This window comes from Paroedura picta, chromosome 2 (genome assembly GCF_049243985.1).
Source record: "Paroedura picta isolate Pp20150507F chromosome 2, Ppicta_v3.0, whole genome shotgun sequence".
Taxonomy (NCBI): Eukaryota; Metazoa; Chordata; class Lepidosauria; order Squamata; family Gekkonidae; genus Paroedura; species Paroedura picta.
The window spans coordinates 136,015,479-136,041,631 of NC_135370.1; the positions used below are offsets into that span (position 1 = coordinate 136,015,479).

The window sequence follows — 26,153 nt, forward strand, 5'->3', positions numbered from 1 at the left end:
CTTGTTGTCAAAAAACAGATTTTCTGAGTACTGGGTGATACCTTGGATTTGTGCAAGTCTAGATGATAGCCCTGTCTGACCCCATTATGTAGATTTTTAATATACATGGAAGAAGGTAAAGGTAAAGGTATCCCCTATGCAAGCACCGAGTCATGTCTGACCCTTGGGGTGACGCCCTCTAGCGTTTTCATGGCAGACTCAATACAGGGTGGCTTGCCAGTGCCTTCCCCAGTCATTACCGTTTACCCCCCCAGCAAGCTGGGTACTCATTTTACCGACCTCGGAAGGATGGAAGGCTGAGTCAACCTTGAGCCGGCTGCAGGGATTGAACTCCCAACCTCATGGGCAAAGCTTTCAGGCGGCTGCCTTACCACTCTGTGCCACAAGAGGCTCTATGGAAGAAGGTACACATGATAATTAGATACAAATATACCAAAATCATGGCTTTGGGGTGTCACTTTTTTAGAGGGCCACTTTGTTCTGTATTTTTGGTCCTGTCTCTGAACCCTCAAGTATGAAATACAAGTGCTGTCAACCAAGAAACACAAACGGCTCACACCTGAATTTTTAACCACTAAAAGAGGAACAGAACTTAACTCAGTTAAAGTTCACAGATGCTCTGGACCAATATGGAGTTAGTTGTCATAAAAAGTGTAATGTTATGACTTGTGAAACCCTGTTAGCAAAGATAATTTTGTGGCTTATTCCTCTATACCCTTGGAAACCTGATTTTTAGATTTATGTGATATTGGAAAGGGATGTTTAAGTTGCAAATATTATTCTATAAATGTAATGTTTAAATCAATTCATTACATATGTAATGAGTGTTCATTATTCTATTACTAATAGTATATCAGCAATATGATACTTCCTGTTGATCTTCTGTTGCCACAATTGCTATGTGAAATTACGAATCACACACACATTTGGATTCCAGAGACACCTCTTAAAGAAAACAAATATTTTATTATCCTGGGAATTTTTTCATGTGTCATGTCCTGCATTTTCTTATTCCCAGTTTAGTGCACTGGGAATAAATACAAATGCATGTCCTGGAAAACAATATTAATGCAGCATATGTAACAGATTACAATGACTGAGGTGTCTAAAGAAAGGAATTTTGATTTTGAAGGGAGTTGGCATGAGGTATTTTTTTCATCCAACTAGCCTTTGATTGTTAAGCCTCTTATTGTAGTCGCTAAAATTTAAAACAAATGTATTCTTTGTTCTAAGATAATCTTGTCTTTAAAGAAAACCCCAACAATTTGTTGTCTATGGAATTTTCCCCCCTATGTAATGGAAAATGGCCAATAGTCTTTCCATGATTTATGGGCCACTGTACAGAGGCCCACCATTTCTAGATATGAAGTAATTCTTCCAGACACAGATAATTTATACCTAGAGAAGGGGAATGTTTATCCATGAAATCACTGGATAGGATACCACTACCATATTTGGAGGTTATTTGAGAAAGTGGAATGCATGTAGTTCCTAGGGTTGAACAGAAATGCAGCAAGCACATGTTGTGAAAAATGTCGCTTATGAAATTCCAGCAATTGAGTGTGGGGGGGAAGAGTGGGAGGGGAGTGAATCAACATATTTGAATAACAAATTAACCTTCATGATACTGGAAACATTGAACATTTTAACATTAGTGTATTAATATAACAGTAAACATTTCATTTAAATTATGTTGCATCTGTGTTTAGTAGATATTGAAATTATTAGCTAATGCTGTAACAAGTCATTTTGCATAACCATTTCCATGGTATACCTTCTGAATGAATGTCTCAGATTCATAGGAGACTTTTCAGTGCTCCCCAAAATTTCCCGTTTTGTCATGCGGGGGGGGGGAGTGTTTACATTCTCAGGCTAAAGTTTTTCTTGATGTTTGTTGGTTTTTCTGGTCCTTCAAATTTCTGCATATACATGCAGAAGCAGCTTCTATTAATGTATCCCTTAGCTGGCAATCCCTGGGAGCATTGAGGAGGTAGAGTCTCTAAGATGTCACTTCCTGTTTTGGAACAAGAAGTGCTGTCATAATGCTTTTTACCATAAAGATTTTGAATCCCTAGAGCATTGTGAATTCACCTCCTATTCTGAGATGTTAATTGATCACACACACATACACACAAACAACTCCCCACTGAACAAGAACAGGAGACAGAGAGTATTGCCAGGAGCTACACCACCAGAACACTGTAAGTAACAATCCCATTTATTGGCTGACAAACTATGTATAAAGGGGAGTTAGCATGTTGTTCCACCGTCCAGCTGATAGTGTTTAGACTAGAGCTCAAGTAGACTTTTTCATTTTTTATTTAATTAAATTATTCTATTTTCATGGTGTCTAATTGTGCTGATCAGCTGTTTAACAGGAGGAGCATGGGCACAGGCAGGGAAGTTGGATTTGAAATGGTATGCATTGGTATGGATCAAGATGGAATGATTTGTGGCACTCTAAATACAAGCACATCTTGAATATTCTGATTTATATGTTAAATTGCAAGAAAAGTTGGGGTTTGTATCTTGTTTCAGACTGGTCTTTTTTGTGATAATCTGTACTGTGTAATAAACCATATTGTATGATGTGAATATGCTTTATAACTATGTTTAGAGTAGCAATGTTTAAAATAAATGTTCTTTCTCACTGTCCCTTTTCCTATAAATTACACGACTATAGGTAAACTAAAATACTGTAAGAGTTCATAATGGGACAGAATCTCTGGAATCCTTTTCTTTCCGATATTCTTTTGGTGCTGTCTACATAAAAAAACTTTTCTATAGCTTGAGCTACAGAGTTTGATCTCTGAGATCTATCTCATACATTCAAGTTGTTATTTATTGCCGATGACATTGTACAATGTCATGCTGGTATAATGAGCAGCGGAGACTTACTTCGGCTGCCCAGACGCGGCTTGAGAGGCTGGCTGTGGCGTTTGCCAGGCGCACCGCGGTAGCAGCACGCATGGCGTGCAGGAGGCGGGGCTTCAGCGGCGCTACTACAAATAGTGCCACGTGCTGGGTTCCGGCCTCTTTGCCTGTGTGCTGGACAGCGGATCCCTCCCTCTCTCCCTGTTGTTTTTAAAATTTTGTTAATGATGTTTTCTTCGTCACAGCAGATTTTAACATGAACAGAGCCTGTTTATTGGAGCCGGTGTGCGATCGGACTCCCATGGGAGTGGGGCCTTCTTAAGAAGGTGATGTTTAAGCAAGAGGCCCACCCGGCGGGGGCCCTAGGTGGGGCAACCAAGGAGGTTTGCGCCCTTTGGTCCCTGCTATATGGGCCATCTCCCATGGTATAGAGTCCAAGAGCACAGGAGGCCGTGTTTCCCAGTGGGGAAGGGCGATGGATCCTGAATGCTCTTGGACTTGGGTTTCCAGCCAGCGGGCTGTGTAGGCCAGGCTGTTGAATAAACGCTGTGGCCATATTTAAGCCATATCAGGTGTCGTGACTTCACTGCCAATACTGGCCTCCTACCTGCCAAATCTAAAACCAGAAGCCAAAGATACTGAGAGAACCTGGCTGCTGAAGAGATTATATATCATTGAAACGCCTGTTTACTTTCAGTAGTTCTTCCTAACATGTATGGGATAAATATACCTAGCAACCACAACTAGAATGAGTGAGTAAGGATGGAGAGGGGCTAAGGGGGAACAGACAGCAGACTGTTCATTCCCCATAACAAACTCTTTTGATTGCTATGCTTGGTTTCTCTGTGGAGGTGAAAACTGGGAATTGTTGTCACTTTTGAAGATTTTTGAATTATTGTTACTAGTATTTTATCATGCATAGTTTTTAGAATGTTGTCAACCACCTTGAGCTAACAGGATTGGGCAGTATACAAATAAAATGTTATTTATTATTATTTCTGCTGTGAGGTTGCTGAACCCCACAAACCCCTAACGCAGAACACATGGGGCAATGTTTAATTTCTTTAGTACTTAGACTGTGATGCTGTTGTGCACAAGAAGCCACCAGGGTCATCAGTAGTATAGCATGATTGTGGAAGAAGCAGAGATGTCAAATTATTTCTTTTGGTCAAGTTTTCATACATGGCGAATTATTTTGGGAACCCATTTGTTAAAGTCACTGAAGTGTTAACGGACAAAGTATAAAAATAGGTTTTTAACAACAACAACAAAGTAGTATACAGTCCTATAACTATCATAGCTTAGGATTCATATGTTCACTCTTCTTATGTGTAATTTAAAATGTTTTCCCATGGTAACTTTGATCCAATTAAACACTGAGATACTGTGATAGCTAAGATTTACATTGTAATTATAGTTCTCACATAGTAACTTTTCATTATCCATTCACAGTCCGAATTTGAACTCAAAGCCTTTCATATTCGAGGAGAACATGCTTTGTCAACTGCAAAACTTGAGGAAGACATTGCAGACTTAAAAAATGAACTGGAGAAAATATTATACAAAAGAAGTGAGGAAGCAAAGGATGCCTGCGTATCCACTGAAGACGACTACCCACCAAAGACATACAGAAATGTTTGCATACAAACGGACAGGGAAACTTTTATAAAGCCAAGTGAGGATGAAAACCGGACAGTCAAAAGTAACCAAACAATACCTAAGAAACTTAACCTATCTTGCTTGAATAACAGCATTTCTGCCTCAGTTGATCATAAGGAAACATACAGTTCTGACCATGCCTCAGGAAGGTTTTCCCCACCACTACCACCACCACCACCACCACCTCCTCCTCCTCCTCCACTACCTCCACCACCTCTACATGGTTCAATTCCTCCAGCCCCAGGCTTTGAAACCTGTCCACCCCCACCTCCTCCACTTCCTGTATCCTCTGTGACTCATCACCTACCACCACCACCACCAGGGCCTCCTCCATTAGGAGGGGGGCCGCCTCCTCCTCCACCACCACCACCTCTTGGTGGCATGTTATCAAACCAAGGTCCTCGAAAACGTGCTGTTGAACCCACCTGTCCCATGAAGCCACTGTACTGGACTAGAATTCAAGTCAAAGATTACAGGTAACCTTTCAATACATTATAGAGATATGTGTACAGGATTTCAATCTTGGGCAGATATAAAGAGCTGAAAGTAAATTGTAGAAAAGCAGAATATATCCAAACCAGTCTTTTGAAATTGAAATACAGAAAATTATTTTAATTAGAATAGTTTATGACTCTGGAATGAGAATATTTTCTTCAAGGGGCCTGTCATCTGTCTTGTACAGAATTGTTGCCTCTAGCTTATACAGAAAATGAGTAATCTGAATTGACATGAAATATTCTTAGTATGGCTTGAGGCAGAGGTTACAAACAGCCGTATCTTGTGGGATCTTAAGGTATGAGAACAGTGAACATGATCACCCTTCAGGGTCTGAGACATAGCAGGAGGGCACTGATTTTATGACAGCTAGTAGTTTAGCACCTGAAGGGTTTAACCCATGCCATGCTTAATTAAATAAGTACAATTTAGAAGTACTTGCAAATAATTAGGAAAGTAGAGGCTTCCCTAACCACAGCCTTTCCATTATCCATCATATTGCAGCCCTAAACCCTGTGCAGTGGTAATAGGTGAATCCACAAATACAGGCTATTAAAAGTTTCAGTTACTATACAATCCTGCCATCCCTCCCTTTGACTGTGGCACTTCAAAACTCCTACTTCAAACTCCTCCGTAGCTCAGACTATCGAGACTTTCTCTATCAGATGTGTGAGCCAAATGAAATATCACAATATCAATCTCAAAGTTGGGGACAGACAATGAGAAATTTGTTGCCTTTGTGTTCTGCTTGAAGCTTATCAAATGCTTGAAGCTTATCAAATGCATTTAGTTGAACCCTCACAAACAGCATACTGGATCATAGAGATGCAGGTAACTTGCCTGAAATGGCAAGTTTAGTCCAAGGCAGAGATGAAGTATGAGACCTGAACATTAAACCCAGTTACTCTTTGAACTAGCTGCAGTGCCATGCTAAGCCATGCTAAGTTTTTCCTCTTCCATCCATACTCCTTTAGACGTATAGAAACATCCTTTAGATGTATAGTGAAACAGCTGACAAAGCAAGAAGGACATTCTCAGATAGTGCATAATTAGTATATGAAATGAAGTGTGCCATACAAGGTTGCCAGGTTTCCCCTGGCCACCGGTGGGTGATGGGGCAGTAGGGTTACCAGATCCAGATTAGAAAACTTTTGGATATTTGGGGATGTATACCCCCAAAGCTTCCATTGCTGAGAGTGAGGTGTAATTCAGGAGGCTCCCCAGGTCCCAGCTGGGGGCTGGCATTCTTAGTGTCATCCTAAACATAGTTATAGCCTTCTAAACTCATTGACTTCAGTGGATTAAGAAAACTGTAACTCTGTTTAGGATGACATTACAAGTGTCTCAGTGTATGTACTGCTGACTATTGGAGGTGGCTTTTTAAAAATTAGATTATTTCATGGTCTATTATAGCTATGAGCTCTGATAACTATATAGCCATCTTTCTTCCAGATAGCTTTGACAGTAACCACAAAAAATTCAAGATGATTAAAAATGTAGAAGTCACTTTTTACCAGCAGTTAGGTCACCCATTGAGTTTTTTTTTCATTTTATATAGTCTGGGTAGAGGAAGATTGCATACAACATAGATATATGAATTCATTATATTTATTATTTCTTAATCTGAAGATTTTTAAATCAAGAGAAGTGAGAATTTTATGTATATATATGCAGGAGGTGACTTGTGCCATTTTCAGAATTCTTTCTGCTGCAAGTACATATTGTCTGTTTAATACTGCTGGAAAAATATGAATGGCTCATAAAATCCTCCAAACCCAGAATACAGCTGGGACCTGATTTGCTCTTGTTTCAGAAGTACACCATCAGTTACATCCACCTGAGATTCTGTTGACTAAAGAGGCTGATTCCTGTCTTCACTACAACTACCAGCCCCATTGTAATTTCTTACTTCAGCTAGGGGAGGGGGTATTTCACAGGGTGATGTTTTTGGAAGGGAAAGGTTATTATCAATATGCTTCTACCATCCAAAAGCTGGTCCATGTTCTGGGAGGTAAAAACAATTGTCAGCCTGGAACTGTTGGAACCACATTAAATGTTAGAGTTATAACTTTTGTGGTTGCAAGGATGATCCCCACTTCCACAAGACATCAGCACCAGGCCAGGCCTGGCCTGATTCAGACCCTCCATTGCCCTGTGGCAAGAGAATGTGGATATTTTCCCTCCTGGATGCCAACAGGGCCTATGCCGGGGCAGGCCAGTGTGGCAGTGCCACCTGGGGCATTATTTTTGTTTAGGAATACGATAGTGCCACTGTGTTCCTAAACAGAAAATAACTGGTCCCTGCCATGCCACCACCACGCCCCACCTCTGCCCCGCCCCCACCTGCCTTATGTGGAGGCACTAATCCGGGGCGGACCAGGTCAGGCGGGGAAAATCTTCCCCGTTAGGAACTGGGAAGCGATGAGGCAAACTGCCCCATCACAAACACCCAGCAGCAGCCCAGTGTGGAGCCCGTGTGGAATAGGTCAGTGAGATTCAATCTTCATTCCAAATATAAAATGTGAACAATGTTAAATGCATTTTTAGAATGTTTTTCCTAATTAACATTTTAATTAACTTTAAGGTACATTAGAATCTACTTACACTGTAGAAAACATGTTCAAACCTGATATTATTTTATGAATTTTCATTCTCATGATTTCAGCAGAAATCATAGTTTAACCCTCTCAGATCTATAAAAACATTTGTGTAGTAGGTATGAAATGACAGGCAGGAATAAAATGTTATGTGAGTGACACCTGCTGGAAGAAAAAGATCAGTTGCTTGCTACTAAAGGCAAGACAGAACTTTGTTCCGTACTTACCTTCCCCAAAGACTTTACTCCAGTAATGAAAGTTTCTTTTGATATAGTAAGCATTTATTTCTGAAGCTGGGAGAAAAAACAGGGTCATTTACACTCAGACGTCTCAGCATTCATTGGTAGTTCATGGTGCTTCTAGTACTGCTGTATTTTTACAGAGCAGGCAAAATACTGCCAGTAACCAAGGGGGGGGAATGCGGGGGAGTAGTACAAAGTGATGGATCATTTTTGCTCGCTTTCTGCTTATACTCACCCCCCCCCCCCCCATTTCCAGTTTTTATGTATTCAGAGTAGCCCAATGAAATACAGCACAATTTACCCAGGAGAAAGAAAACATAAGTGTGTCAGCGTGATCCAGACTTGACACAAATTAGTCAAAGATTTCTCTGTGTTGAGGAGATACATAATCTATGTTGCAGAATAAATAGCAAACAAATGCATTTACTGTTCAAAAATTGTAGAACAATGCTAAGTTTTAAGGAAAGAGCTGTTATTTGAACACTAATATAGCCTAAGTGTATCAGAGATATTGCTGTAAGTACATAATAAAGAATATCTGTAGTTTTGGGCCAACTTTGATTTTTCTTTTCTCATTTTAGCCAAAATATAGGACCAACACTGTGGGAATCATTGGAAGAGCCCAACATATATGATACTGGTGAATTTGAGCATTTATTCTCCAAAGAAACAGCTCAGGAAAAGAAAAAACCATTATCAGATTCTTATGAAAAGAAAACAAAAGCCAAAAAGGTATTCTTCATTGCAATTTTATTTTTTACAAAGGAGGGGACGGGAGTAATCTGTCTGTAAGTATTTCGTTTAAGATAATTGGGGACCAGGCGTGATATGAATTGTACTGAACATGGTTGAGGAGGCTAATTTGATCCTTTGAAAATAGGACTAAGTGCTTGAATACCAAAATGTGTCTTATATCTACCTTTTAATTGAAATTTGGGGGCTTATTTCTGTATCTTGGACACGATAACTTTTATAAAAAGGAACTCGCACCAAACACTTATAGACCGATTATGCACTGGGAACTTTACTGCCCCAGCTCCCGTGCTGGAGCACAAATCGGGGCTGGATAAGGTGCACCAGGCCAAATGCTCCCCCGTGTGGGTGCAGGAAGAGATAGAGCAACCTGCCACGACTAAAACTCCAGCCTGAAGCCTGGCATGAAACCTCCAGTGCATAAACGGTCATACTGATGATAATAAATCCCTGATCCCCAATTCAGATTTAAGTAGTTCTTCAAATACTTTACAAGGGCTATGACTTTTTAATTTATTTATATTTTGACTTCTAGGCCAGCCCGCCTCACAAGCAGACTCACTACAGCTCACAACATATAACAATATTAAAACCAACTTAAAATGATAAAAACAGACCAATTTTGCATGAATAATCTGCCCCTGGGCAGCCACTGGTTGCTGGTTTTAGAGTTTCCTCCACACTATGTTGTCTGCATCCTGAGGCTGTCCAGGGGGTAGCTCGGGTTTTGGCCAGATTTGCCTCGAGATGAGGGAAATTGCCAAAACTAGATTTGCAACCTTCTATAGCACTTCACATCAGTGAGCAACCAGGGACAAACCTGTGTGGAGGGAGAAACGCATGACAGTCCCTGCAGCATTTTGCCCACCCTCACACCTGCACTCCCCTCTCCATTTCCTGCTCCAAGAATTGTTTTTTTAATGGAGCAGTCCACATTGCTGCAGGATCGCAAAGCTACTTTGCCAAAGTTAAAATAAAATGTTCCCTAAAGTGCCCATGATGAAGCAGCCCTCTCCCGAGCTGGTAAGCATCCATGCTCTTTTTTTTTAAGTGTACTGTTTCCACCCAATCATACTTTTGGGCCCAGTAACCTTTTCCAGCCTCTCACAAATTTACCCAAACATAAATAGAGTCCGAAACACCATGAATCCCAAAAAAGGCAGGAAATGCTTTATCGTTCTGGCATTTCTCCATTGCAATGCGGAAGTGTTAATTTTTTATTAAAAATGCATTTGTGTTGTGGTATTACGATACAACAACACAGAAGGTCATTTTATTTTTTCAAATAGTTAATTTCGGGGCTTGGGGGGTACAGAAGTTTGAGTCCCCGAGAGAACTGCTGTGCTGTGATTGGTGGCTTGCTGTGATTGACGTGCTGAGGAGCAGGGGAGAAGTTCGACTTGTTTTCCCTTTCTACCTCATCATAAGGCAAAAAGCCAGGATGAGGCAGAGGGAAAACGTGGGAGGGGTCTCCAATGAGGAGGCTTGCAAATGTGTTTGCAAGTAGGAGGCAGTGTGAGGTTTGCACCTCTGTGTGGAATCAATCACTGTTTATAGCTTTTGACCTTCATCACCAATTCTGCAGCCCCCATATCTCTCCAGTCATTTAGTCTACAGCTGTGGTGAATTCCACAGATGTGGGGAAAACAGGTATGAAAGATGGAAAAGAGAGAGAAAGCCATGGGAAGGGAGAGACAGGGACTCACTCCTGGAGGCATGCCTTTCTCATTGACCTGTGGGTTGGCCTGTTTCACTACAGGCTGCTCTTGTTTCCCAATGGCTGCTCCTCTGGGTTCCTGTCTTCTATGGGCAATTCCTCCAAGGACATGGCTTCTGCTTTTTCCTCCAGGGACATGACTTCTTCTGGAGGTGTGACAGCTGCCTCCTTCTGAGATAATGTTGGGGGCTCAGTTCCTTTCCCATCTGAGTCCAGAGTCCTTGTCTTATGAGGAGTTCATATTCCAGAGGCAGAATTCAGAAAAATCACATTTTGAGGTTCTCCTGTTGCCCTATGTGCCATGGTACATTGGTGGTATATGTAATCTTGAACAACACCCATATATACATGTCAGGTAATCTCAGCCATTACATTTTCCAGATACATATTTTTGGGTGGTTAAGTATGCTTGTCTGCCATTTATACATTATATGTTTATCTAGAAAAATATCCGCACCCATTAAAAATAATGAAATGCTTACCTTTTGTTGTCGTTATATGCTGGCCTCTCCATATGATGTCACCAACATGTAGCATCTGGCCAGTACATCCTCCATGCGCTAGTTGGTGAATCCAAAAAAGTAGATTCACAAGCCTATGCAGCATTATCTAATGGAGAATAACCATCATCCCACCAGCCAAAGAAAGGTATGGAGGTGAAGAAGCACTATCTCCGCCTCCAATGTCCTCCCTTTGCATCCACCACCTTCTCCCTTCTCCTAGGGATGGGAGTTTGTTTGTTTTTTAAGCAAACTGCCTGTAGCAACGAATTGACATATAAGTGCACAGGCAAAGCCAAAAATAATTTTCTCCCAAAAATAATTTTCTCCACCCCCCCCCCCAAAAAAAAATCAGGAATGAAATTTTTTATCTTAAGTTTCAAGATTCGTGATTCCATAACGGGTGGCATTAAAAAAGCACTATGCATCTATGATTAGATGCCTAAGCGTTTCAATGGAGAAAAATTGAATTTAAAAAAATAGCGGGCATTGTGGGCCCTTTAAAATATTGAGAAAGGGGATTGGTTGCCTGGCTTGATTGACAGGCAGAAGAGAGTCGTGTGTAAAGCGTGTTACTCTCTTCCGCCATTTCAAGCAGCTTGTGAAGGGTGAGAAGTGTGAAAAGGTGGCAGAGAAGAGCGAGACAGAAAAAAGGTGAGGGGGGGCTGGGAGGCACGATTATATTTAGTGTTACACTATTTGGCTAGCATAACGCTATTTTTACAGATGTGCGGAAATTACCTGTGTTTTCTCGCAATGTTAACTCTGATATCTTCATGGTAACATATTCAAACATATAGCATTGATACAAGCAGGTTTATTAAGCTACCATATGCACTCGAGCTGGTGCCATTATGTTTCCCTCCTACAAGGAAAAGGGCTAAATGTCAGGCAATTTGTGTCATCTGCATGATCTAAATAAGACTCCATCAATCATTTTTGGCTCTTTAGTGCAATGATTATCATATCAAAGACCAAGAATCACATTAAAGATAATGACTTTTCTGTTGTCCATTATCTCTAACTGGCTTCACATAATTATTAGCACATGTTCTCATTTACGATGAGTGTCAATATTTTGAATGAGGAGCATTTTAAAAAGAAGATATATCTGTCATCAGGTGTTCTACTTATTTCATAATTGTGAGATACTAAAAATTAGAACATTTCTGTTCCTTGAAAATCTGGTTTCATGATTTTCCCCTCTGGGAAAGCATGGGGGTAGTAATGCAAAAATAAATAAAGTAAAGTTAATAAGTAATATCCTAATCCTTCATTTATTTACATATGAATAAAACCCAGTGACTTTAACTGATGATATCATTTTATTAGTCTCATTCTAGGGATCACTATGAAATGTCATTGAACTTTACAATATAGCATTCCCAGTCATTCCCAAATTTATTTATTTATTTTGTGGTTTGTGAAGTGCTGAGCACATTTGTTTGAAAGGAAGACTCATTGATTTTAATGGAACTTGTCTTAGGTTCAATTCATTAAGCATACATTTTTGCATATATATTTTTCTTAGCACTAGATCAAAATGTACTCTTTATAAATCCGTCATATGAACAGTTTCTTGAAGGTACCACCCATGGGGTTTTCTGCATGCTATTATCCAACCCATTTTAGAGTTATAAGATTGTGGTGCTTGGTTGTTAGAAACTGTTCACCCCAATATGTGATGTCATCACAAACCAAGGGCTGCCTGGATTATCCCTTATTTCCAAATAGAAGAGTTGTTTTTTATACCCCGCTTTTCACTACCCAAGGAAGTCTCAGAGTGGCTTACAATCACCTTCCCTGCCTTTCGCCCCAACAGATACCCTGTGGGTAGGTGGGGCTAAGTGAGTTCTGTCAAAACTCCTCTGTGAGAACAGCTCTAACAGAACTGTGACTAACCCAGGATCACTCAGTTGGCTGCATGTGGAAGAATGGGGAAGCCGCATCTCTTAACCACTATACCAAGCTGGCTCTTGGGATCCATCTACACTGATACTTATTGAGTATTAGATGTGCTGGTTCAATGTACTTGGTGCCCACAAACTACAGTGGAATTGTGTTTGGGAATGGACTTATCGTAAAGTATGGTAAACTTTAGTTAGAGAATTCCAGAGAAGGAACCAGTTTATTTCCAACTTCCACTTGTAAAAAATGAGCTCAGGTTTTCAGCATGGGATGGTGGAGGGAGAGTTATTTTTGATAATTTTTTCATGCACTTAAACATCTAAGACTATTACTGGATATGACAATTCCCATATTTACACCAAGGAAAAAGAGAATCTGGGGAAACATTATTTACATTCTTGTCACAAGGTTAGGAGTGGAGATGCTCCATCTTTTGGGGTTATATATTTAGAAGCCTGAGAAGAGACAGACTGTTTGCTGCCTTGTCTGTTGCTTAGACATTCTCGGCTGGCTGGCTGGCTGATCATTAGCAACAGCTAGCAAAGCTAGGAAATTAACTGCTTACACTCTACTGTCATCAGTGTGCAAAATATGACTTTCTAGTAAAAGTAGATCCATCTGGGCTTTTTGGTAACTCCAAGGTGGCAGGGGAGGGGAGGTGCTTTATCAAACTGTACATGTCTGGTGGGTCATAAAGGCTTCATTTAGTGGCTTAGGGAGGAATTACAGGCAGAACTACGCTGAAGTATGTCCCATTTTGTTCAATGGATCTTACTCCCAGGCATATATTCTTAGCATTGCAACCCTGGTGTGTTTTTATATGCTTGGAAGTAAGCATTGTATATGTTTCAAAGATTAAAAACCAACAGAAACCGTTGAAAACGTAGGGCACTGTTGAGCCAAATTTAAGGACTTTTCTCCCATTGATTTCAGCGGAAGAGAAGCAAATGCTTAGGCTCCCCTGAAAATCACTGAGACTAAAAGTTATGTAGTTTGGATTCAATATTTTTCTTCTTTCTATTACAATCTTTCCCAAATTAATGATCATCTGAGAATGTCAGATGTGCTGGAAAAATAATTCCCCTCTTTCTAAGCATATTGTACTAGGAGTTTAAATCTTGGTTTATAAATCTAAAGGGGAAAGTTGAATTCTTAGGATATAGACAGTTGGTGTATTTTGAGAGGAGATCCCTGAGAATTTGTGACAATGAGCCTTATAGCCCTGGGAAGTGTGGCCTATATACCAGCGTGTCCCAGGTGGCTTTTCTTTTTCCTTTTTTCCTATCTCTTTTTCCCTCCCCCTTGCTTTCCCCACTTTTTTGGCAATTACATTGGTATCCATTGAGAAATATACTAGATTTCGGTCATCTAGAGACTTTGTTTGTTTTAGTCCAGTCTTTTCAGATAGTAAGAGCCTAGTCTGGTCATTTATAATGGTGACCATATGTTCTTCTTAGCATGAAAGGCTATAATCATAAAGCTCATTTTGTTCTGAAGTGAACCTTTGCTATTTAAAAATTATGTAATATTCAAGGTATTTGCAGTTTTAAATGAAGTACAGAAAAGGCAAGTTGTGTGAGCTAACCTGATCATATCTTCAGATCATACCTACAATTTTAAGAGGCATCATGGTGTGCTGGTTTCATATATCATATTGCCAATATGAGGTATAATCTGGAAAGGTTTTACCTCAAACTAGGCATGCCTAATAGGGTTTATGACAGCCTATGAATTTTACCCTGAAAAGGGTCACCCTCAAGGTCAGTGAATGCTATACAAATTGCACCCTACTTAAGCCTATAATTATCCCTATTAGAAGTTAATCTGCTGCCAAGTTCATCAAATAATATGCATTACTCTGTTTAACATTTATTTTGTGGTACTTTAAAAAAATCCCTATTTATAACAGAATGAAGAAATCATTAAGTTATATTTATTTTGAAGATGTATGTTTTGAGAGATCTAAGAGCATTGTCTGTACATTTATTCTGAGAATTTACTTGAAAATTGACCAAGGTACAGGCAAAGTTAAGTAATTTAAAGTCCCATTGACAGTATGCTTAAATCTCCCCCATTGAAATTGGTGGTTGCATAATGCCCCCCTGTGTTATAAACTGATGTACTCAGTCATAAAAATAAATAATAGGTTATACTTACCATATGCTGTGCAGAATCTTCCCTATAGCAATGTGACTGTTTTTATTAAGTCCTTTTCCCAAAGCAGGTTACACAGTATTAACATTTTTATCTTGATAGAGGAGGGGGAAAGAGAGTTAACACAATCATCCCATGTGACATTTAATTTAGAAATGTGAATATTAGCACTAATTAATTATTAAAATTCTTTGGACAAATTCAAATATGCTATTTAATTACAGATTATCAAACTGCTAGATGGAAAGAGGTCTCAAACTGTAGGAATTTTGATATCCAGTTTGCATTTGGACATGAAGGACATACAACAAGGTGAGTGTATCTTACAAAGCTGAAGCCAACTGAGTTCCTCGCTCCCAGTTAGAGAGCAATAGACCCATGCTGAATGGAGTGGGAGGGGAGTGGGTTATATATTTATTATCCTCCATCTTGATATTGTGTATTGTGTTTTACTTATGTTTTAATTGGGTTTAATGGGATTTATTGTACTTAGAGATTGCCTAAACCGCTGCAAGACATTTGAGAGCGGAGATATATGAATATGAATATGAATATGAATATGAATATGAATATGAATATGAATATGAATATGAATATGAATATGAATATGAATACGAATACATCTCAACCCTAGAATAATTAAATATATATTCAGAAAGTTGTTCTGCATCCTATACAATGTGTTGGATCATACAATCTGCAAAGACTGAAGGTCTTTCTTGTGTCCCCTTCCCCTAGCAGTTCTTTCTGACCTTGGGACCATTAACTCCTGAGTTAGGAAACTTTCATCATTAGGCTGCAATAGAGAGGGAAAGCTATGAACATGCTCTCTTTTTTCTCCTATTAGCAAAGCTGTTCTTATGGGAGAGATAGGGCGATATTATGATGATGATGATGATGATGATGATTCATATTATGATGATGATGATTCACAATCAGAGTAGTTCAGCAGTGGAATAGGCTGCCTAAGGAGGTGGTGAGCTCCCCCTCACTGGCAGTCTTCAAGCAAAGGTTGGATACACACTTTTCTTGGATGCTTTAGGATAGTTAGGGCTGATCCTGCATTGAGCAGGGGGTTGGACTAGATGGCCTGTATGGCCCCTTCCAACTCTATGATTTGATGATGATGATGATGATGATGATGATGATGATGTGTGGTTGTTTTTCTTATTGTCTCCATGTGCGTCACCTTACACTTACCAATTGGGGGTGTGTATTCGGCATGAACCGAGTTCTCCCAAAAAAAGACCTTACTAGTATTTTTCAGGTATTATTTAAGCCAAATGCAGATCATAGAATCATAGAATCAAAGAGTTGGAAGGGGCCATACAGACCATCTAGTCCAACCCCCTGCTCAATGCAGGATCAGCCCTAAGCATCCTAAAGCATCCAAGAAAAGTGTGCATCCAACCTTTGCTTGAAGACTGCCAGTTAGGGGGAGCTCACCACCTCCTTAGGCAGCCTATTCCACTGCTGATAAGAGAATCTGATCAGCTACTAGTATAGTTGAGCCCGAATAAAACTGAATTTTCCAGTTTCTATTCAAGTATATTCAGTTATAACCAAGATCAGATGGTGCAATGCAAGCTGACAGCCCCTTGGCCCCTTCAGCTCTTCTTACAGTTTAGTTTTAACTGAGCTGAAAGAAGAGTCAACCCAAGTAACAGCCAGGGCTTTAGGAGCTAAGAGCTTGGTTTAAACTGAACTGCAAGAGAAGCCAGAATTGGCCAGGACAGCAGGAGCTGAGAGCCCCCAGACAGTTCTTCATGCCTTATGAAGATCCTGGGGTCGGCTTCTTCTACAGCCTGGTGTAGAGAGCCAGCTTGGTGTAGTGGTTAGGAGTATGGACTTCTAATCTGGAGAGCTGGGTTTGATTCTGCACTCCCCCACATGCAACCAGCTGGGTGATCTTGGGCTTGCCACAGTACTGATAAACCTGTTCTGACCAAGCAGTAATATCAGGGCCCTCTCAGCTTCACCTACCTCACAGGGTGTCTGTTGTGGAGAAAAGGCGAATGTAAGCCGCTTTGAGCCTCCTTCAGGTAGGGAAAAGCGGCATATAAGAACCAACTCTTCTTCTTCTTCTTCTTCTTCTCCTTCTTCAGACTGATTATTCAGCCTTTTTCTTTTTTAAATCAGTATTTTTCTTCTCAAGTCTATTGGACCTGGAAAAAATTCAGTATTTTTTTTAAATCCTGGATTCCAATACTGGCATGCTATTAGGATCTATGATTTTTTCAGAAATCTTGAAGATAATTCCAGTACCACATGGATGTTTTGTTTCTCTCTGATGAAGCCTATATGGTAAAACATGTAGGGACTTTGTAAAATATTACTCATCACCTGGCATTTTTTTCCTTTTTGTTTCTTGTAATTTAACCAATTTTTAATCCGTAAGAGGACTTGTCGTCTTATCTTGTGACTGCTAAGTTTACTCAGGAGTTTTTGATGAGGTACCTTGTCAAAAGCCTTTTAAAGGCCAAGTATATAATGTCTACCGGGTCACCATTGTCTACATGCTTGTCCACTTTCTCAAAGACCTCCAAAAGATTGATGAGGCAGGGTTTCACTTTGCAGAATCATAGAATCATAAAAATGGAAGGGGCCTATAGGGTCCTCTAGTCCAACCCCCTGCACAATGCAGGAACTCACAACTGCCTGCCCACCCACGGTGATGCCAATTTCATGCCCAAGTGATCCCTCCACCAAAATCTCTAGAATCCAGCCTGGCCCGGAGGAAATCCACCTATCATGCCACAGCGGCAATTAACAATTCCCTGGGTATGCAAGAAAGGGCCACAAGAGACAAACACTGGCACATCCCTTCCTGCCCACTCACTCGCAATCAGCATAAATTCATAAAATCAGTATTTCTGCCAGATGACTATCTAGCCTCTGCTTAAAAATGTCCAAAGAAGGAGAACTCAGCACCTCCCGGGGAAGCCTGTTCCACTAAGGAACCGCTCTACCTGTCAGGAACTTCTTCCAGATATTTAACCAAAAATTCTCTTAAATTCATTTCAACCCATTGGTTCTGGCCTGACACTTCTGGGGCAACAGAAAACAACTCTGCTCCATCTTCTCTATGACAGCCCTTCAAGTATTTGAAGATGATTATCCTATCACCTCTTAGTCACCTTCTCTCCAGGCTAAAGAGACTAAGCTCCCTCAACCTTTCATCTTACAACTTGGTCTCCAAACCCTTCAGCATCTTCATAGCCATACTGATTTCTCCTTAGCAACTTTGTCCCTCTACATGCTTAACAATTCTGTCTTTGATTATGGTTTCTACTAATTAGCCTGGGACAGACTAAGCTAACAGGCCTGTAATTTCCTGGTTTTCCTCTGGATCCCTTTTCAAAAATTGATGTGATATCTGCAAGTCTCCAGTCTTCAGGTACAGCAACTTAATTTAGTGACAGTTTCCATATATGAGTTAGTAGATCAATTATCTCATATCTGAGTTCCTTAAGAACTCTCAGGGGTACACCATCAGATTCCTGCTGGATATTTAGCTTCTGTGTCACCTCCTCTACATGATGCAACACTTGCATAATTGCAAACCTTTTTGGTGTGTGTGTGTGTGTGTGCATCTGAAGCCAGTCATAAGATCAGACTGTGAAACAGACCCTGTATCAGATTTTGACTTTAATAAAGGTTGTAGTATTTTAGTGGGGACATAAAGCTTCTTAAAACTAAAAAAGCTAATGGTAAATTTTATTTTTATGTATGTTCTTGCTATTGGTCTCCCTGTGCTAAGGTAAATATATTTGCTGTTTTGGCATTGACCTGTTGTTGATGTTTGTTTAAATCTAGCTTTGAAAGCACCAGCATTTATAGAACATGCAGAGGGATTTAGGGACAAATGTTGTCAAAACTTCCAAACCCTTGCACTATAACTAGAAGACAAAGGCATCATGCTAAAGAGTATATATTTGCTCAGAAAGATCTTTTCAGGCAGTTGGACATTTCATCTATACCTAGTTTGTGTTTTTTCTTTAGCACCATTCTCTAAACTTGAGGGGGGATTCAATGCAGAGGGAGGAGCACTCTGTTCTCCCCCAAAATTGTGTGATTCCTTATCTCAAAGGGCAGCCCAGTAACTTGAACTGACACCTGAGGTGATAAAAATAATGTGGGTCTCTGAATCCAGTTCCAGAACTAGCTTCCACAGTGAAGTTTAAGAAGAAAATCTTAAATAAAATCATAATATAAAGTACAGGTGGCATCATCTCCAAGTCAGTGTGGTATGTTGGACTAGGATCTGGGAGACTAGGTTTGAATTCTCAGCCTATCGTGTGTGACCTTGGACTGGTCACTTACCCTCAGCCTAATCTGCCTCACAGATTTGTTGTAAAGATAAAATGGAAGCAAGAAGAAGAATATAAGTTGCTTTGGGTGTGTCTCCACTGGAAGGAATGGTGGGGTGTAAAGTAAGAAAATAAATAAATGTTCCTTCTAGAATCATGAATTACATAGACTCTAGGATAGTTACACATACCTTCTGCATTTTCATGTTCCTGGTGTTTCTCTTTAATCTTATTGTACTCTTTAATGTTTCCAGCCCCAGCTTCCACTGCCTTTTAACTCTTCTTGCTTGAGTCCAGAATTAAGACAAGTGTAATGCAACGGAGTGTAGAAATTGCTCCATTTCATATTTCACTGTATACTTCTCAAAGATAATATAGTTCCCATTCCATTGCAGTAAACTCAGATGTAAGTTGTTACCAAAATGACAACATAATGTCAACTTAAAAACTAAAGTGCCTGGGGGGGAAATATGGGATTCCAGTTAATGCTGCGTTTTCTACTCTGAAAATATGACACTGGTGCCCATGTAAAACACAGGAGACTGTAAAAGAGAAGTGATGGCGAAAGAATGTAGCGCTTTAAGGACCTAGTGGTTGTGTGTTTGAGAGATTTCTGCCCTTAGACATCACCAAGCCCTGTTAACTGGTGTGCTTTTTCAAGCAATGATAGTGTATGTAGTTCAATGTGTCTGGTGCACAGATGTTTCAGTTTGTATTTGATTAGTAGCCAACAAATTGAAGACTGCCACATTTGTGGAAGAAATCGGGCACAGATGTTTCTTAGGAGACGGTTACATTTGCTATTACAGAATGAGGTGAATCGGTGCTACACAGTATTTGCTGGCCAACAGGCAACCAAAGAAGAACCCTCCAGTCAGCCTTTTGTTTGTTTTGACCTGTTAATTGGAAGAAAAATGTTTCCATACATGGCTAAAATAAGATCTTGTCTCAGAAAAGAAAATGTACTAAGTATGCAGTATTGCTTCTTTGCAGGCCCAAGCTCCTATGTCATAAACTCCATAATTGTTTGGAATCAAATTGTTTTTCATTATTATATGTATTTTACTGAGGTATGGGAATGACCATGAAGGTGTACAACATAAAAAGAAATATTTGTGCCTGGCAGCTACAAAATGTAACCCATAGTAACTGAGCTGTCAGTGTGACTTTCAATAGACTATGGAGGTTAGGAAATAGATTTCTTTTATTGTATCAGTTTAATGTAAGATTGTTATTGTTGTTGTTATGTGCGAAGTCGTGTCCGACCCATCGCGACCCCATGGACAATGATCCTCCAGGCCTTCCTGTCCTCTACCATTCCCCGGAGTCCATTTAAGTTTGCACCTACTGCTTCAGTGACTCCATCCAGCCACCTCATTCTCTGTCGTCCCCTTCTTCTTTTGCCCTCGATCGCTCCCAGCATTAGGCTCTTCTCCAGGGAGTCCTTCCTTCTCATGAGGTGGCCAAAATATTTGAGTTTCATCTTCAGGATCTGGCCTTCTAAAGAGCAGTCAGGGCTGATCTCCTCTAGGACTGACCAGTTTGTTCGCCTTGCAGTCCAAGGGACTCGCAAGAGTCTTCTCCAGCACCAGAGTTCAAAAGCCTCAATTCTTTGACGCTCGGCCTTCCTTATGGTCCAACTTTCGCAGCCATACATTGCAACTGGAAAGACCATAGCCTTGACTAAACGCACTTTTGTTGGCAGGGTGATGTCTCTGCTTTTTAGGATGCTGTCTAGATTTGCCATAGCTTTCCTCCCCAGGAGCAAGCGTCTTTTAATTTCTTTGCTGCAGTCCCCATCTGCAGTGATCTTGGAGCCCAGGAAAATAAAATCTGTCACTATCTCCATTTCTTCCCCTTCTATTTGCCATGAATTGAGAGGGCCGGATGCCATGATCTTTGTTTTCTTGATGTTGAGTTTCAAGCCAACTTTTGCACTCTCCTCCTTCACCCGCATCAACAGGCTCTTTAGTTCCTCTTCACTTTCTGCCATTAGAGTGGTATCATCTGCATATCTGAGGCTGTTGATATTTCTCCCTGCAATCTTGATCCCAATTTGTGACTCCTCTAATCCCGCATTTCTCATGATGTGCTCTGCATACAAGTTAAATAGGCAAGGCGACAGTATACAGCCTTGCCGAACTCCTTTCTCAATTTTGAACCAGTCAGTGATTCCATGTTCAGTTCTCACTGTTGCTTCTTGACCTGCATATAAATTTCTCAAGAGACAAATAAGATGCTCTGGTATTCCCATCTCTTTAAGAACTTGCCACAATTTGTTGTGCTCCACACAATCAAAGGCTTTAGCATAGTCAATGAAGCAGAAGTAGACGTTCTTCTGGTACTCCCTAGCTTTCTCCATGATCCAGCGTATGTTGGCAATTTGATCTCTAGTTCCTCTGCCTCTTCGAAATCCTGCCTGTACTTCTGGAAGTTCTCGGTCCACATATTGCTGGAGCCTAGCTTGTAGGATTTTGAGCATAACTTTGCTAGCATGAGAAATTAGTGCAATGGTGCGGTAGTTTGAACATTCTTTGGCATTGCCCTTCTTTGGGATTGGAATGTAAACTGACCTTTTCCAATCCTGTGGCCATTGTTGAGTTTTCCAAATTTGCTGGCATATTGAGTGTAGCACTTTTACTGCATCGTCCTTTAAGATTTTGAATAGTTCAACTGGAATGCTGTCACTACCACTAGCTTTATTGTTGCTCAGACTTCCTAAGGCCCATTTGACTTCACATTCCAGGATGTCTGGCTCCAGGTCAGTAACTACCCCATTGTGGTCATCAGGGATGTTAAGCTCGCTCTTGTATAGTTCTTCTTAATGTAAGATAGATATAGACAATTGGCGGTAGTGGAACTCTCTATGGCCCATGATCTTCTGATCTCACCTCCAGCCGGGGGCATAAACTATAGGGTAGCTGACCTCGAGCACCCTGGGATTTCCTGAAGGAGGCAATCCTGCTCCAGCTGCCAGGTAGCATTATGAAGACACAGGACTGGTTTTGTTTGTCTTAAAGATAATAAGGGGAGGGGACCTCCTTTCTGTGAAGACACAACTGTGACATTTTCCACACCAAGAATCTGGCCTGGCCCAGTGCTCATCCAGTCGTGGTGCTAATTCCCACTTCCAGACAACATCGGTGCCAGTCCAGGGCAGTCCCAGGCCTGGCAGAATGCAGACTCTCATTTGCCCTGTGGAAACGGAACGTGGAATTATCAATTCATCTAGCCATCATGAAGCCTCAGTGGTTGGACTGAAGAATGTATTTCATGTAGTTTGCAACACAAATTCTGATGTACATATGGTGAGAATTGAGTCCAGTAGCACCTTAAAGAGCAACATGAATTTCAAGGTGTGAGCTTTCAAGAGTCAAAGCTCTCTGAACTGATGCTTCCCAGATCTTGTTGGTACTAGCTGTTTTACTGCAGGCCATCACAATTACCCTCTCAAACAATGTGATATAACTAATAGATCAAGTGGATCAAGTGAATTATAGTTAAGTGAAAGCTCAAGTTCTTCAAGAAATTCCTTCTAAGTTAAAAGCACATCAAATATACAGGTGTGAACATAAATCAATTAACTACCACATTCATATTAAGCCTTGCATCTTCTTTACTTAAAATAATTCAAGAGGTTGTTTGATTGGTAAGTAGAATTGTCAAGCTTGGCCTCATGGTTGTCTGAAAAACAAGTGGTGAGGTTTTGTTGTACGCTGGGTTCGCTAGGAAATAAGCGAGATGCGGTCGTGCGTCAAGCAGCTCTTTATTGCTTCCAGGAGTTGGGTACATGTTGAAGGTAACCACGCAGACTGGAGACTTGCCTGGGCAAGTGCCCACTTATATACATATGTACAGGAGGTTGAATTGCCCTAGGCCAGAAGATGGCTAATTACCGGCACTGGGTATGAGTGCTGCTGCAGCGCCTTGTTTAGCGTGCATTTATAGTCTGTGCAGATGTGCACGTCCCCGTTCCACTTTATGTTTAAAGCAGGTATGGACCAATTATGCATGGGCCGGGAAACATAGGCCAGCGCCTGCATGCCCCGCTTACACATGATGCCAGCACCGTCCAGGCCCCCGCCCAGCCCTGGCCTATGTTAGAGCCTCTGATGGCCCACAGCAAGGGAACATGGAATAATTGCCGTGCAGCTCAAAACATATTTGTGCTATGCTTCACACAATAATTGAATGTTCTAAAAATAAAAGAATTGCTTCTGTCTTGAAAGTAAGGATGTGTGAAGCATTACTATGATGCTGAAAAAACAAACTAGTCCAACTGAGGCTCAGCCGGGGCAGGCCCATGCATAAGGGAAGAGCCCAGCCTTTGAGGCCTGGCTCCTCTCCCCCACCCATGGCATCCCAGCACAGACACAAAACGCTCTGTTCAGCTTCACGGTCCTGTGGAGCCTAATGGGGTGTTTTTACCCCCGTTACAATGGTGGGAGAGTGACATGCTGCTCTCTCACCATTGTGCAGTGGGAGACCTGTGCCCTTCCACCCCTGCCGCTCCTGCTGCTGCATAGCATAGTAAGATCTTCCTGCCCTGGAGTTGTGCGTGTGCTCATACAGTTCCAGGGCTGACCATGTGTACCAGGAGATTTCCTCCCCCGTGCATAAATAGGAAGTGGTGGGGCAGCATTCGCAGCGACCTGTTACAGCTGCTACCGTGTATAATCTGTACCTTGTTTAAAGATGCTCAGAAACCTAGGCAGTGACCTACATAACAATGGTAAGGGCACATTTATTAAGTAGTGAGACATCTTTACATGCTTAGGTGGAACACTGCCAAAACTGCCTTCATATAGATAGAGAAAGAACAGAAATAAAGTTTATCAATGGGAGTAAAACAAATATAAGTGCTGGGGAACTATCAATATCAACCAATTAAAATAATAGCAAAAATCAACAATAGTACATAACTTTAGGTACCACCGCTCCCCCAGAGAGCTTTGTGCTCTGATGACACCAGTTCATTGGTAATCCCTTTTCAGCCTTGGCTTTAATCTGGTTGAATAGGTTGCCAGTTCAAATGTGGACAGAGCTGTCAAAGTTGTGCAGGGCCTGCAAAACGGAATTCTTCTGCTAAGCTTATGGCTGAGGCCATGGCTATTTGAAAAGTATATGGGCCTCCATTATTCTCCTTAGCCCCCTCCCTTGTTTTAGACCATCCCAGTCCGTTTAGCACAGTGGAGGATATTTAAAGGGTTGAGTGGAAGAGTACTGGATTTAACTGTGTTTTTATTATTGTAAACTGCCCCGAGCCCACTTGTGGGGAGGGGCAGTATAGAAATTGAATAAATAAATAACTATTAAAAATCTGGCCCTCCAGGAATCCAAATAGTGTATAAAGGAACAATTCCATATAGGTCTATTTGGAATTAAGTCCCATTTTATTCAGTGGAGTCCTTTTCACAGCAAGGTATGCTTAGGATAACACAGTAAGCTACTTAGTTCAAGGGGAGAGCCAGGATGTCCAGGATATAAGCAGAAGGCATGAGAATGATTCTGTGTGTTCCTAGAAAGTCCAATACGTGAACATCAAGGCACAGTCCACATGAGCAATCAGTAATCCAAAATGCAAAAAGCAAAATATGTATGATGTTGTAGTAGGTGGGGGACTTAGCCAGCCACATAAATACAAGGGGAAGGGGCATGGTAGGGGAGCAAGGTGTGTAACCTGGACAAAGAAGAAGTAAATTGTTCGGAGAATGTCTTGGCAATAGATCAAGGCCTTTGTCCAGCCCTGCTTCCTGAAATTTCAGAACAGTAAATCCTGCACTTTAGTTTTATTAGCTTTATAAATCAAGATACCTCAAATATTAATTATGACCTTAACAGTTTTTTGAATAATTTTTTTTAGCAGCTTCTAACTTTAAGGCTTCACACAAAATAGTTTTTGGCATAGTGTCACCCATTGGCAAGGAAATCATCAGTGAATATTTTACTGCAAATCTCCCCTTCTGTGCTTGTCTCCTGAAACAGAAAAAAAAGTTTTAACATTTTATAATACTCTTTATCCAGAGAGCATGTTATAGCTACAATATATGTGAGTAAATGCCAATGCATTTTTATAAATGAATTTCTGGATTTGGTAATTGTTAGCTAAATGAAGATTAAAAGCTAGCTTTAATGTAGTGTTTTTGAAACTTTCGTTTTTGAGCTTGTAAATGTTATGCCCAGTAATACTGGGCAAGCCCTACTACACAATTCAAAAGTTGGGAAACAATTCAGTTTAAAAGTTATGTCTTTTGTTCTGGATAATTTGCAACATATGGTTTTTGTGAATCTGCCTACGGGCACCAAGTTTGATGTGGTTAGGCTAACATGAGTTACCCGAATTTTTGCACATGACTTCAAATAGCAGTTCAGTTCTTGAGACCTCCTGTCATATTTATATCCAGGCTGCTTTGCTTCCCCATAAATCTTATAATTTTTTTGACATGAGAATCAAATAGGAAAAGTTATCTGTGGAAGAATTTGTGCATTTGCCCCCAAATACAATTTGCTCAAAAAAATCTAAAATAAAGATGTAAAGATTTTGCTAATATAAGATTTATCTTACAAAATAATTAATGCAACTTTGGACTGATCTGATTGGTGTTTCAGATTTAATTTATTTTAATTGCTATTAGTTCCCTCTAGTAATGAGATTAGTGTGAAACTGTACAAAATATGATATTTTAATTAATTTGGAATTACTATTACATTTCTTTGTAATATCAGCTGCTTATAATAGGTTATATTTTTTACCATAGGTAATTTATAATAAAAAATGGAGTACACAGTAGTTAACAGTCTTTAAAGATAAAGATCTTTTTAAATACAGTATGTTGAACTACTGAGTAGTCGCTTAATGCAAGACAATTTTTCTAGCTAAATCTTTAAAATCTATGAATGTCTGCATTTTATGTCCTATTGTATGCCCTCATTTTATGCCTTAA

At 40.4% G+C, this 26,153-nt stretch overlaps 1 protein-coding gene across 3 annotated transcripts in view; it reads left to right on the top strand.

The window, feature by feature from the left end:
* Positions 1–26,153, top strand: part of FMN1 (formin 1) — a 212,106-nt gene that overhangs the window by 94,674 nt on the left and 91,279 nt on the right. For all 3 annotated transcript variants that reach the window (XM_077322951.1, XM_077322952.1, XM_077322953.1), the window contains 3 exons: positions 4,327–5,009; positions 8,449–8,599; positions 15,124–15,211. In XM_077322951.1, the coding sequence (XP_077179066.1) occupies positions 4,327–5,009; positions 8,449–8,599; positions 15,124–15,211 (922 nt within the window). The remainder of the gene's footprint in view (positions 1–4,326; positions 5,010–8,448; positions 8,600–15,123; positions 15,212–26,153) is intronic.